The 13,493-nt window shown below is 55.0% G+C and overlaps 1 protein-coding gene across 3 annotated transcripts in view; it reads left to right on the top strand.

The window, feature by feature from the left end:
* The window catches only part of ANK1 (ankyrin 1), a 136,011-nt gene that overhangs the window by 85,019 nt on the left and 37,499 nt on the right, over nucleotides 1–13,493 (top strand). For all 3 annotated transcript variants that reach the window (XM_088020968.1, XM_088020967.1, XM_088020966.1), the window contains exons 18-31: nucleotides 115–213; nucleotides 1,886–1,984; nucleotides 2,221–2,319; nucleotides 3,600–3,692; nucleotides 4,128–4,200; nucleotides 5,856–5,949; nucleotides 7,093–7,171; nucleotides 9,183–9,280; nucleotides 9,383–9,607; nucleotides 10,652–10,812; nucleotides 11,057–11,268; nucleotides 11,817–12,021; nucleotides 12,369–12,465; nucleotides 12,725–12,953. In XM_088020968.1, the coding sequence (XP_087877094.1) occupies nucleotides 115–213; nucleotides 1,886–1,984; nucleotides 2,221–2,319; nucleotides 3,600–3,692; nucleotides 4,128–4,200; nucleotides 5,856–5,949; nucleotides 7,093–7,171; nucleotides 9,183–9,280; nucleotides 9,383–9,607; nucleotides 10,652–10,812; nucleotides 11,057–11,268; nucleotides 11,817–12,021; nucleotides 12,369–12,465; nucleotides 12,725–12,953 (1,863 nt within the window). The remainder of the gene's footprint in view (nucleotides 1–114; nucleotides 214–1,885; nucleotides 1,985–2,220; nucleotides 2,320–3,599; nucleotides 3,693–4,127; nucleotides 4,201–5,855; nucleotides 5,950–7,092; nucleotides 7,172–9,182; nucleotides 9,281–9,382; nucleotides 9,608–10,651; nucleotides 10,813–11,056; nucleotides 11,269–11,816; nucleotides 12,022–12,368; nucleotides 12,466–12,724; nucleotides 12,954–13,493) is intronic.

Raw genomic sequence — 13,493 nt, 5'->3', positions numbered from 1 at the left:
CCACAGCTGTTTGGTGGCTGCACAGCCAGGTTGGGCTCCTAGCCTCAGTGCTCTTTCACGGTGGCCCAGGGTTCTTTACTGGACACAAGGTGATGAACTTCTTTTTGTTTCCAGAGCGGACTCACCCCCCTCCATCTGGTAGCACAAGAAGGCCACGTTCCAGTGGCAGACGTGCTCATCAAACACGGTGTCACGGTGGACGCCACCACCCGGGTAAGGCAGGCAGCTCGTGCTTGTGTCTCCCTTCAGAATCAGGCCACCATCACCACTATCTAATTCCAGAACATTGGCTTGGCCTCCCTTCTCCCCTGTGCGCACCCTCGTCCTGCCCGGCGCCAGACTCCCTCCCGTTTCAGAGGCGGCTTGTTCGCAGAGCTTTGAAACCCCAAGGGCTCAGCAGCCCATTCTTCTCTGCCACTTCCTAGGGGCGGCAGTGGAGTTTGAAGACACCGGTCCTAATGATCTTGCTTTCCGGTGGGGAACTTCGGAAAGTTTGCTAGACCTTTGAACCTCTGTAGTGAGAAACTAAGAGGAACATTTAATCATGATTCTATGACCTAGTCTATGTGAGCAGTGTGTCGAAATGTCAGGCTTTTGTGGATTCGCTTGAAAATTCAGGCCTTTTATTCCAGCAATTAGTTAAATCCAGTTCAACTTTCTGTGAACCACTTCTGTGTGCAAGAAGCTCTGTGGGGATAGTTGAGGATAACAGAGTGCACAGCACACAGTGGGGGACCTGCCTGGAGGACTTGCAGTCCAGTGTGGAGGGGTCAGGAGGAGGCTGGGGGAGACTGACGATCAACCATGTGATATTGAAGTCTCTTTGAGAAAAATCTAGCAACTGTTTGATCCCCAACTGTCTGCAGCTTCACCAGGAATCTGCTTAAAACCCAACAATGTTCTGGATCTTTGAGGTTTTTTGGGCCCACTTAGGTCTTTTGGGGTCCTGCATGAGAGACCCTATAGTGTGAGTTAGAATTGGGGGTCCCAGAGCCATACTGTTGCTTGAGGTCCAGCCTGCAGTGTCTGTTTCAAGATAGTTTCTGGGATCTGGCACCAGCTCCTCAGGGACACTTAGGACCAAAGGGCTCAGGGAACCTTGGCTTGTCGGCTTGTAGGGAAGCACCCAACCATTCAGCAGAACGGATTTCTCGAAAATGAACTCCTTTGCAGCCTAAGCTCTAAGTAGTCAGTAATACCCCAAACCTGGTTGTTTCAAGCAATGACCAGTTCCTATACATTCCGTTCCATTACAGCTCAGTAACCTGGACAGCCTTTGTGGGGTTTTTGGACAGTGGGATTTCACCTTTCTAGTGGAAATAAGTATGCCCTTGCCCAGGTTGGCAGCAACCTCCATGCGACAACGAGTCCCCGTCGGAGCCCCCTTCCCAGCAGACGGCGCGATGGAGGCTCTTTCCCTCTGGACTGATCTCCCCCGGCTTCTGTTAACCTGTGGCTCCCCAGCTTTGCCTGCTGTCTCCTCACACCTCCTCTTCTTTGTCTCTCCCTCTATGTGCTGCCTCGGAATGTGGGCCCCACTTTTTCTCTCTACACTCATTCTCGTCTGCAGGACCTGCACCTCGCATAGGTGTCTCCTTGCCTAGACCTCTTCATGGGGCTCAGTGTCCGTTTTCCAGTTGCCTACTTGGCATCTCCACTCGGCGCTCGCAGGCATCTCAAACTTCATTTGTCTGAAACCAAGCCCTGTTCCTCCCCAAGCCAGTGGACCCCACCCCTTGTGGCAGCTGCTAGCCTTCCAACGGGCTTCCTGGCCATCCTCCCTTTTGAACAGCCATTCTAAGGATTGCAGCAATGCCCAGCCACAGTGGCTCTGGGGATGCCCGGCAGCCCCCCTGCTCACTCATTCTCACCTCTTGCTTCTCAGATGGGTTATACTCCACTCCACGTGGCCAGTCATTATGGAAATATCAAGGTGGTGAAGTTTCTGCTACAGCACCAAGCAGACGTCAATGCCAAGACGAAGGTATGGGAACACTGGAGAGCTGACCTCTATGCTTCCTAAGTGCCAAATTAGGGTGCAGTCAGAGTTACTCTGGTGTGCCTGGGGCTCTGCCACAATGTTAAGCTTTGACCCTGGAGGAGGAACTGAGGAAAATGCATTTTTTGTGGGTTGCGCATAGAAGACAGGCTCTGTAATATGTAGGCAGTTCTTTCTCTCATAGCTAGTTAATCCTGTCAAAATGTCACCTCGCTTTACAGCAAGGATACAGTCCCTTGCACCAGGCGGCCCAACAAGGACATACAGACATCGTGACACTGCTTCTCAAAAATGGTGCTTCCCCAAACGAGGTCAGCTCGGTAAGTACCCACCAGTTTCCTCATTTCGGAAAACCGCTCTCACAGGCAGCCCTGTGAGACCCCTATTGACCACAGAGGCTCAGCCTGTCCTTACTGCCCGTCTGGGGCCTAGGCAGGCTGCAGTGAACTGTAGGTTCTGGTGAACTGTAGGTTATCCTTTTTTTTTTTTTTTTTAATTTTATTTATTTATTTGAGAGAGAGAGTGAATGGAAGAGCAGGGGGAGGGGCAGAGGGAGAGGGAGAAGCAGACTTGATCTGAGGACCCCAAGATCATGACCTGAGCCTAAGGCAAACGCTTAACCAACTGAGCCACCCAGGTGCCCCTGTAGGATATCCTTTTAAGTACCATTTACCCTCCCCCTTTTACCTTTATTTAAATATTACCTTTGAAACTCTTTCTATACTATGTGAAGTTGCTGTCAATAGAGTACAAGTGCACACAACCAAACGTCTCAGGTGGTTCCTGCTGTTTCAGGGCTTCAGGGTTGTCTTTGACATCGGGATCATGGTTGAGTGGGGCTTCCTCATCCGACACCCTGAAGGCTTTACTAGATCTCCTCCTGGCCGCATCCAGCTCTGAAAGCATATGGACGTTTGACTGTAGATGTGGTTGCTAAATTTATAACTGTGGTCGGAGCTAAATCTGCACGGGGTCCAGGGCACATCCTGGGACTGGAGAACTCAAAAGAAAAATAAAGCCTCAACATCAATTTACTTCCACGTAGCTCTGTCTCTTCAAATAGGAGTAGAAGATACGCCCCTCCCCTGTTTCTGGTGATTGTGATTTCTGATTGGCCTACATAGTTCATTGAAGTGTGTATGGATTATTTTAACTATTTTAACGCTCAGTAACTGACACCCAAAGAACCGGTGTTGGGAGCAGTGAGCAGCGTTGCTCATCACTTTCCTATTCCAGAATTGCATATGGTGCTTTCCGGACCCTTTCCTTCTGGTCGGTTTGGTTCCCTCTTGGCAGTTCTTGGCATGTCCCGGCAGGATTTCCCCTGTTCTCGTTTCAAAACTCCCGTGCTCAGTGCTCCAGATTTAAAGGATCACTGCCCTCCTCTCTTCCGTACCCGGTCTTTGCAAGCATCGTTGCTAACACCCGTCTGGGCTCACGCATGTGCAGGGGCCTTGCTCTGGGCTCCGAGGTGCAACGTGTCCACCTAGACCCTTCCAAACAATTAGAACGTGAGCTTGGTCTGTGTAAAAGGGGCAATGCTTTACCCCCAGAGTCCATTCCTTGTCTGATGTCATCCGCTCTCTGCCGTTTCTCCCAGAATGGAACCACACCTCTGGCAATAGCCAAGCGCTTGGGCTACATTTCGGTCACAGACGTGCTCAAGGTGGTCACGGATGAACCCAGTTTTGTGGTATGTCCGCCTCTCCACTGCACCCACCACCCCCGACACACATAGCCTGACAGGGCGCCCCTGTGGGTTATTCAGGGAAAAGAGGAGCGCCTTCTGGAGACGGGGTAGGAAGCACCACGCCAAGGCGGGGCTGGGGCCCGCGGGGAGAGTGTTCTCCATCGCACGGAGTTGTGCTGCCACCTAGTGGCGAGAAGGCTCGGGCTGTGAGCAGAGCTAAGGGGGGTCAAACAGCAAGATGGGGTGGGGGCAGACAAGGCGATAGGAAGCTGGCGCTGCCTGTTTGCCCCCTTGCCAGACTTGAGCTTTCAGGCCGAGGGCAAAGACAAACCTCCTTTCCCACTTCCTTCCTCCACAGTCATAACCAGGTAACTGCTGGATCAGTGAAATGGCCCACTGTTCTAGTTGGGTTGAATTCTCTGCTTTTTCTCAATTTAGTTAACCAGTGACAAGCACCGGCTGAGTTTCCCTGAGACGGTAGATGAGATCCTGGATGTCTCTGAAGATGAAGGTAAAGTCTGGGATTAACAAAAAGCGGGGGCAAGTCAGGATGAAGGGAGCACAGGGGACGGTGAGCCCTCCCTCACTGGGGGCTTCCGGCTACCTGCCATGCTGCACAGCCTCAGTCTGCAGGTCTGTACCAAAGCCAGAGAGACCCGCTTTTTAATGATGTTGTGTGTTATCAAAAACACTCCTTTAGTGTAATTTTAGGAGAAGGAAAAATCGACATCTCAGAGATTAAAATACAAAATTCCGTGAAGTTTCATAAATATATGTGTTTACATATGTAATACAAGGAGTATGACTCTACTCAGATCAACTGTCAGACTGTAAAAAACTGCGATAAAGTTTTGCCTGAGGTTTTCCTTGTGCTTTGAACAAATAAGAAGTTATTCATTTAAATTCTGTAAGAATCTTTTCTTAGCAAGCTACACTTCTGACCCCATCGTGGGTCAGTAAGTCTTGGAGTGTATCGTGGGTCAGTAAGTCTTGGAGTGTATCTATTATTATGAAACGACTAGAGTTTCAGCTTCTGTGACCCACAGAGTGCTTTAGTATTTTTTCCTGCCCCACATAAGCCCATCTCTTCACGGAAGTCTGAGGGGACCCGTTGTGATGTAAAATGGTGGGGTTGGTCTGGATTCTCCCTCCAGCCCCTGGTGGTATAACCGTGTTGGCGAGATGATTCAAGCTCCCTTTGTATCCCCTTTAATGATATGCCTCTTGCTTTAACTGACTTCAATCCTGTCCTTTCTTAAACTTGGCTCTTCTTTGCTTTCCAGGAACCGCTCATATAACTATCATGGGTATGAAACACTTTCTGTTCCCTGTGGCCCTTTCTCACGAGTGCACCCCACCCTAAGCAATCCCAGCTCTCACTAATCCATTCCTGCTTTCTACCCTCCTCCGATGGCTAACAGTTCGGAGCCAGGAGCTTGACTCTAACAGGAGATGTGCGCCCGTAAGATCCATGCCCAGGCGGGTGGCTCCCGCCTCTCCATTTTCGTGTCTGTGCCCATGCCACCGTGTTCGTGATCATAACTGCATGAGCCGTTCTTCCATTCTGTCAGCTTCAGATCACAGAGCCAGGCCACTCACCACCAAGTGACAGGAAAGGACACTGCAAGGTCGAGGGCTCCCACTCCAGTCCAAGCAAGGAGAGAGACACAAAGAGGCAGTCTGGCTTGCAGACTTAGTTTGAACCTTTTGGGAAGGGACTTAGGAAATCATGAGGTTTCGGCTGCTGTCATTGCCAAAAAGCCTAGAGCCCTTCAGAATGAATGGGTTCAGTCCCACTGTAGTTGACCCTTCTGCAGTGTGCCCTGTGGCAAAGGACAGAAACAACTCTTTCCTTGGTGTCTGCATACCTTGCGGGGGCTATTGTGAGGTACGACTTGTCAGGCCGAGACAGTCCCTTCTGGGCTGTATTTTTTGTCTTCCACAAAGCCTGGCGTAGACTGAGCTGTGAGGAGCTGGCTGCCCTGCTCTGGGCACCAGCGCTGGAGGAACAGGACTGGCCGAAGATGCTGTTAGTGGTCCCCTTGGAGCAGCAAGGACCTTGCTCCACTCCTCGGGAGCCAGCACTGAGAGGAGTGGGAGAGCACTTTTTTAAAAAGAAAGAGGAAATCTCCATTGTGTCCCTCACATCAGCTTGTGTGGTTTCAGGGGAAGAACTCGACTCCAAGGCTGAGAGGCAGGATTCCAGGGATATAGACGAAGAGAAGGAGCTGCTGGATTTCGTGCCGAAGCTGGACCAAGTGTAAGGAGCGGGCATACCGTGGACGTGCAGGTCCAGCTCTGGGACACAGAGGAGAGGGAGGCCCGAGCAGAAGGCCAGGCGCCACGTGTGCCACTAACGGGGATGGGATGCTGGGTGGTCAGACTGTGGCATCCTTAGGATCAGCAAGCTCTGTGCCTTGACCTCCAAATGGGGACACAGAGGCCCCCCCTTATGGCATGCTGTCCGGCAGTGTGTGTCCCTTCGTCTTCCGTGACCTGCTCCCAACTCTCTGCCTCCCTCTCTCGGTCTCCTATTCACAGCCCTTCCCTCTCCTGCACCCCCAGTTTCCCACCAGAAAGGTCACCTGAGGAAGGTTCACATTCACAATGGTGACCAAGCTAAGCTCACACGCTGACCATGTCCCTCTGTCATCATGGCACCTTAGGGAGACCCACGGAGGGTTTGTGTCTGCCTGGAACACATCCCTCCCTCACCCTGCAGGGAGTTATTCCCATGTGGGTCCCTCGGCACACAGGGAGGTTTGGCAAATAAGTCTAAAAGCGACAACTCTGTAGAAACACCAAGTCCTCAGTGTTTTCTGAAAAAATAGACGTGTGCCGGCTCAGTCCCACAGCTTCTACTAAACAGGGCAGTGGACCAGTGGGAAGTGAAACCCCAGAATAGTTAATCAGTTAGTATTTATTGGATAAAATATAAATCCCAAAACTCAACATCATTAGTACTTACTGCACATCAGCTAGAAAGAAATACGAGACTTGATCGTTCATAAAAAACTGACCGATTTATTTGGTGGGGTTACAACACACACACCTAGAGAATGAGATGTTAAGGCCAGAGTGAGGATCCTACCAGTAAGGGCTGTGAGACTGAGAAGGAGTTGATAAGTGTGAGGGAGGGCTTCGTGCAGGAGGCAGCCCCTTCACCTGGCTTGTGAAGGTCAGCTGGGCCCCGGGGAGAGGCTCTGAGGCGAGGGGAAGAGGCTGGTCTGTGCGCGAGGCTGTGAAGTATTGCCTGTGTGATGGGCGCTTTGGGGTGCAGCAACGGGGGCAGGTGGGAGAGGTTATCACGGGGGTACAGAGCTGTTTTGTTAGGCCTCCCGTGGTAGATGGGGGCCACTTAGAAGGATCATCCCTTTGATTTCCCAATGTTCTGGGCATATAGGGTGGAATCTCCAGCCATCCCGAGGATCCCTTGTGTCACACCTGAGACAGTGGTGATCAGATCGGAAGAGCCGGAACAGGTAAGAAGCACCTTTTCTCTTTTTTCCCGTCGGCAGAGAGCGGGTACCCCGGGACAGTGATGGTTTTGAGATGACCTGCAGTACAATAGCAACTACGAATTCTAAAGCCTGTGGCGCTTACCAAGCTCTTAGATCCTTGCTTCCACGTGTCCCTTGCCGACCCCCATGCTGCCCGAGTTCTTACCCCAGATATGAATGATAGGAGCCTCCGAGGACCCAAGAGTGTGCAAAACACGCTCGTCCAGACACAAGAGAGGCTCCGAAATTCTGGCTCCAAAGCCCGTGCTGTCCCGGCCACAGCCACCACCACCCCACCCTGGGCACAGGCTCGGTGCCCCCGCAGCGGGTCACGGTGCTGGGGAGGCAGCTGAGGCCGAGCTGCACACACAGGAACGGACCTCCTCTCTTGCACATCCGTTGTAAAGGGGGACAGTTTCTGCCTCCCCTTCCTCAAGGGATTATTGGGAGCTGAAAAGACCAATGCAGACAGGAAGGGGCGTCAGAGAGTGCTCCCAGGGGGACTGTTAGTCATCATAGTCCCCAACTTGCGGCTTCCCTGGATGCCACCTGAATTTGTCCCAAAAAACAGTAGGGTGGTTTCAAACAATTTAATTCCCCTTGATTTCATTGTATGCTATTTGGTACCCCTTTTTTTTTTTTCCCCACGGCGAGGGGGTTTTCTAGGATAAAAAGCAGTGTGACGTTTGGAGATTGGAGATTATTGCCCTGAGGCCTGGTAACCAAGCCGGGCATGGCCCATCTCCAGCCATGGCCGGTCTTGGCCTTCGCCACCCCGGGACTCCGGGTGTGACGGCAGCAGCCATAGCCCCGCACAGAGGTGGCGTGCAGGGACAAGGCAGCTAGGAAGCTGTCCCATCAGCCATTCCATGCTAGGGTATGTCACAGTGCTGTGATGCTGTTGTCACTCACGTGGAGGCATTTGGGAGATAGGGTCAACTATGGCCCTGGCACAGCTCTGGCATATTCCCCGGATGCCGCCAAAGACTAGAAAGTCACCGAGTCAGCCTATGTCCTGTTGTTCTGTGACCAACCCATTCTCTTCAGCTTCTTGCTAAATCATGAACTCAAGCCAGCGGGTATTCCTGGATTCCTACTCCGTGCCCTGTTCCGGGCTCGACGTAGAACTGTGAGACCCAAGCCTGCCCCTTAGGAGCAGATGGGCCAACTGGGAAGGGTGGGCTCAGATATCTGAAGCTACTTAACCCAGAATGCAGGAAGAATCCCTGTCCTGGTGCTCGATCGTGCCGCGTGAAGCTTTCTGGATTAGAGTCATGGGAAAGCTTCGTGTAGGAGGCAAGGTGTGAGGGTGGGTGGACCGGACCAGCGACAGAGAGGGGCAAGGGCATCAGGCCCCTGGGAGTGAGAGCAGAGTTGGGAATAAACCCAGAAAGGGCGGAGGGCCAGATGCAGACCCTGCTGGCTTTCCTGAGTCCTTGTGATATGCAAGGCCCCATGTGTGGCAACCCCATGTCTCTGCCACCACAGCGTCACTGAGGGGCAGGGACCATCCCATTTGCAGATGAGGCCACAGGAAGCCCCCCAAGGGTAGGGTCTGCTCTGGTCACCTCCTATATCTCAGATGCCTGCAAGATAAGTCACTTGCCTGAGCTAAGTAGCTAGTAGGTGATGGTGCATGGCTCCGGTGGTGAGTCTTCGAAAACCAAGCTCCCTAGAACAGGGTTTTCACACTGGGATGTGGCTGGAGGAAAGAGCGGGTGGGTCTGCCGTTTGTGCAGTAGATGTGGGACCTAAAAGGAGCCAAGGAGAAGCCATGGTGGTAGGAAGAAGTCTGTGCTTCCTTTTCGACTCCAGGAAAGCCTTGTCCCAAAAGGGTCAGTGGTGTGTGTGTGGGAATACTTCCTCTGGGTCACTTGCTTTCTGGCAAGGAGATGCTCCCAAGCCTCCCCAGCCCGGAACACCACCAGCTGGGCGGGACTAGCTCCCGTGGTCCAGGAAGTGATGGGGCCATTGGCCTTTCTCTCCTCCTCAGGCATCTAAGGAGTATGACGAAGACTCACTCATCCCCAGCAGCCCGGCCACAGAGACCTCAGACAACATCAGCCCAGTGGCCAGCCCTGTCCACACAGGGTGAGTGACCCCTGTGACGGGGCCTCGTGGCTTCTGGGCCCTCGCTCTCCCTGTCTCAGAGAGAGTGCACAGAAGCCCGACACGGGTCTGCCTGTGCCGTAGGTTTCTGGTGAGCTTCATGGTGGATGCCCGAGGAGGCTCCATGAGGGGCAGTCGTCACAATGGCCTGCGGGTGGTGATCCCGCCCCGGACGTGCGCCGCACCTACTCGCATCACCTGCCGCCTGGTCAAGCCCCAGAAGCTGAGCACGCCGCCCCCGCTGGCTGAGGAGGAGGGCCTGGCCAGCAGGATCATTGCGCTGGGACCCACGGGGGCCCAGTTCTTAAGGTGAGAGGTCACTCGAGCTGGACATGCATGTGCGCGGCACGTGTCCCTAACCTGTCCCCACCCCCCTGGTCGGTCGCAGCCGCCCCAGCAGCAACCACCCAGAGCCAGGCCGGCCGCAGGGCAGAGGGAGAGGCGAGCCCCGGAGCCCCAAGCCATCTCAGTTCTCTGCTGTCCTGACCGAGGAGCAGAACCAGGAGCTCGGACTCCTCTTCTCCCAGATACACCATAGCCCAGGGGGAGCTTACTCCTCTCAAACCTTGTAGGACACTAGGGAAGGGTACTGAGAAGACAGGGCTACTTTGGGCCCCCCAAGGGTTTAATTCTTTAAGCTCTAAAATGGTATATCTAGAAGACAGCCCTGCAGCATTGCCCCCAAGGACAAGATTAATGGGCTTCAGAGACCTATTCCTTTCCCTTTCCAAAGCGAAGTGTGGGGTTCTACTTGAGCTCTGTTATGCACCAGGCACCAGGGATGGTAATGCTGGGGCAGGTCTTACCCAGGAGGCCCTGCCCGCCCATCTTTGTGCACTGCCGTCCCTGCCACCGAGTTTCCACCCACCATAGCCTGCAGAGTGCTTTCGTGTTGACTTTCCCTTTTTGATGTAGTCATTGAAGCCTCCCTCTGAGGGAAGTGTCATCGGCACTGGTGGAGAGAGAAGGCAGCTGAGGCTAGGAGAGGTTTGGTGCCCCGTCCGGGGATTCTGGGCCTCAGGTCCGAGGGCTAGGTTAATGTGCGAGCCTCCGCTGTGGCCGTGGCAGGAGGGCCCCCTGTGAAATGGGGTGGAATCCTGTGCTCGCTGTTCCTCGGGGGCCTGGCCGTGAGTGAGGGGCCCTCGGAACATCTCGGGAACCCAAGGCGGGTCTGCTCCCCTGTCCGCCCTGCCCCAGGGGGGCCTCGCCATGGCTGCAGGATCCCTTCTTCCTCCAGGCGGGGACGCACTGTCCCCCTTCCCCTGTGCTTTCCTCCCAGGGCCCAGCCCCCTCTCGGCAGGCACGCACGCCCACACCCAGGCCCCTTGCCCCCCATCTGCTCTGTCCCCTCAGCCCCGTGATCGTAGAGATCCCCCACTTTGCCTCCCATGGCCGTGGGGACCGCGAGCTTGTGGTGCTGCGCAGTGAAAACGGCTCCGTGTGGAAGGAACATAGGAACCGCCATGGAGAGAGCTACCTGGATCTGGACCAGATCCTCAATGGGATGGACGAAGGTAACAGCCCCAAGGCACCCTCCTTCCGGAAGGTGGGATTTGAGCTTGCCCGTTTGGGGCGGTTGTTGGGGCCGCCTGGAGTTTGGGAGGGTGGGAGGGACTGGGGATGGCCCCAACAGGTCCAGTTCTGGAGCATCTAAGGGGGTGCCCGGGGAGGGCACCAGGGATGCAGAGGTCCTGGGGACTCAGTGGTTGAGCCTGAGCCCAGCGTGACAGGGGGTGGCGCCGTGCTGTGTGATTCCAGAGCTGGGGAGTCTGGAGGAGCTGGAGAAGAAGAGGGTCTGCCGCATCATCACCACCGACTTCCCCTTGTACTTCGTGATCATGTCACGGCTCTGCCAGGACTATGACACCATTGGCCCTGAAGGGGGCTTCCTGAAGAGCAAGCTGGTCCCACTGGTGCAGGCAACGTTCCCGGAAAACGCTGTTACCAAGAGAGTGAAGCTGGCTCTGCAGGTGACACAGCCCTCCTCCTCACCCCCCACTCAGCAACTCAGAGTTCACAGAGGCTGGGAGGAATTCAAGGCCCCCGGGAGGATGACCCTCTTCCCCAGGACATCCCCCCACTTTTGTCTAATGCCTTAAAATTCCAGTTAGAGGTGTGACCTTAAAGCTCAAAAGAAAGTCGGGTGGGTAGGAAAAGACAGGTGCTCCTTGTTACGCTGCAGAAAGCCCCTGATCGTGCATTCAGCTGCAAGGGGATTCTTCTGGAGAGCTAACTAATGTGGAGCAAGGACCGTGTCATCCCGGGAATGAGGAGCAGGAGGGAAAGGGGGAGAAGGGGGCTCCAGAAAGACAGCTGAGCAGTGACGTCAACCCCAACACAGGCCTTGTGCTCATCAAAACAGATCTGCGTGGTCCAATGGTGGAGGGCCCCCGACGTCCCCCCGGGGAGACTTTGCCCTCTGCATAAACAGCCTGCTCTCCCTTTGGGGGTGTGCTTCCCCTCGTGAACAAGCCCCTCTGCTCCTCGAGGCTGAGGGTCCACCTTTGATGCCTCACAGGCGCAGCCCGTACCAGATGAGCTGGTCACCAAACTGCTGGGCAACCAGGCCACGTTCAGCCCCATTGTCACCGTGGAGCCACGGCGCCGGAAGTTCTACCGCCCCATTGGGCTTCGGATCCCGCTCCCTCCTTCCTGGACGGACAACCCAAGGGACAGCGGCGAGGGGGACACCACCAGCCTTCGCCTGCTCTGCAGTGTCACTGGTGAGAGGTGCCCCCTTTTGCCTCTGTGCCATCTTCCAGGCGGCAGCGGCTCCCTGTGGCCACATTCAGGGGAAACGGGAGAAGGTGAAGCCAGCCATCAGCTTGCTTTGGCTTCCCTAGGGGATGGAGGGAGGGGCGATCCGTCTGGGTAGAGCCCCCTCCGTGGTCTAGCCCTCTGGCCCCTAGAAGAAGGGGTCACCAGGAGGAGGAGAGTATGAGAACAAAGGTGCGCTCAGGGCCACACAGGTGTCCCCGGCTCTGCCCTTCCACGCTCTGCCCTTACATTTCGCCAAGCTCTGTCTACCCTCTGAACGCTGTCCCCCAGCCCGTCTCTGCTCCTGTTGCAGGAGGAACAGACCAAGCCCAGTGGGAAGATATAACGGGGACAACCAAGCTCGTGTATGCCAACGAGTGCGCTGCCTTCACCACCAACGTCTCTGCCAGGTGGGCTGCAGCCCCTGCACCGAGGGGGGTCAGCGCGGCCCCCACTCATGCCCCATCCTCCCGCCTCGACCCACCCATCCCGGGCTTGAACCTGAGGGAGGGCCCTCCACTGCCCCTTTGCACACAGAGGCCCCGCGCCGACCAGCGGGGCCATCAGAGCGGCCACCCCTGTGGCGCACGGGCTCCTTCTGTGGGCACAGAGATGAAGCTCTCCACCGGGCATGCCGGAACATGCTTCTGATCAGCCCCCTCTTTCTAGGTTCTGGCTGTCCGACTGTCCTCGGACTGCCGAAGCTGTGAACTTCGCCTCCCTGCTGTACAAGGAGCTCACCGCCGTGCCCTACATGGCCAAGTTTGTCATTTTTGCCAAGATGAATGACCCCCGTGAAGGGCGTCTGCGCTGTTATTGCATGACAGATGACAAAGTGGACAAGACCCTGGAGCAGCATGAGAACTTCATCGAGGTGGCTCGGAGCAGGGACATAGAGGTACCGTGCCTGGCTGTGCCAAGCTAGCATAATCTCCCCTGAGTCTCATCAGCGGGTGTGCTCTTATGATCCCCATCTGCAGACTGGGGCACCAGGCCCCAGAGAGGTGAAGTCACCCTCCAAGGTCATGCACCTGAGGAAAAGGTAGAGAAAGGATTTGTCTGAGCAGTCTGAGCCCCGAGCACACGAGCTTACCTGCTCTGCCAGGGTTCTGGTAGCACCCCGATGAGGCAGGGAGGACAGCTGGACAAATGATGTGAGGAGAAAGGACCAGGGACTAGATCAGAACTTAGTCCTGACCCCAGGAGACTTGTCGTGTCAAGACGTGCAAGGAGCCAGGACCCTTCCAAACGTCTGCCCTCAGAGTCTGTTCTGAGCCTTCCCAGGGGGCTGAGGGCACAGGGCTGGCACTCTGGAGCCCTACCTCTAGTCCCAGTTCGGGAACTAACTGGATGAAACATTTCTTCTCTTTGGGCCTCAATTTCTTCAACTGTCAAATGGGTTTGATGATAATTTCATCAAACCCATGAAGTTCAATGG

Source organism: Eumetopias jubatus, unplaced genomic scaffold (genome assembly GCF_037043125.1).
Source record: "Eumetopias jubatus isolate StellerSeaLion01/CBP00866 unplaced genomic scaffold, mEumJub1_p1.0 scaffold_2, whole genome shotgun sequence".
NCBI lineage: Eukaryota > Metazoa > Chordata > Mammalia > Carnivora > Otariidae > Eumetopias > Eumetopias jubatus.
This window is presented reverse-complemented; position numbering and strand designations above follow the sequence as displayed.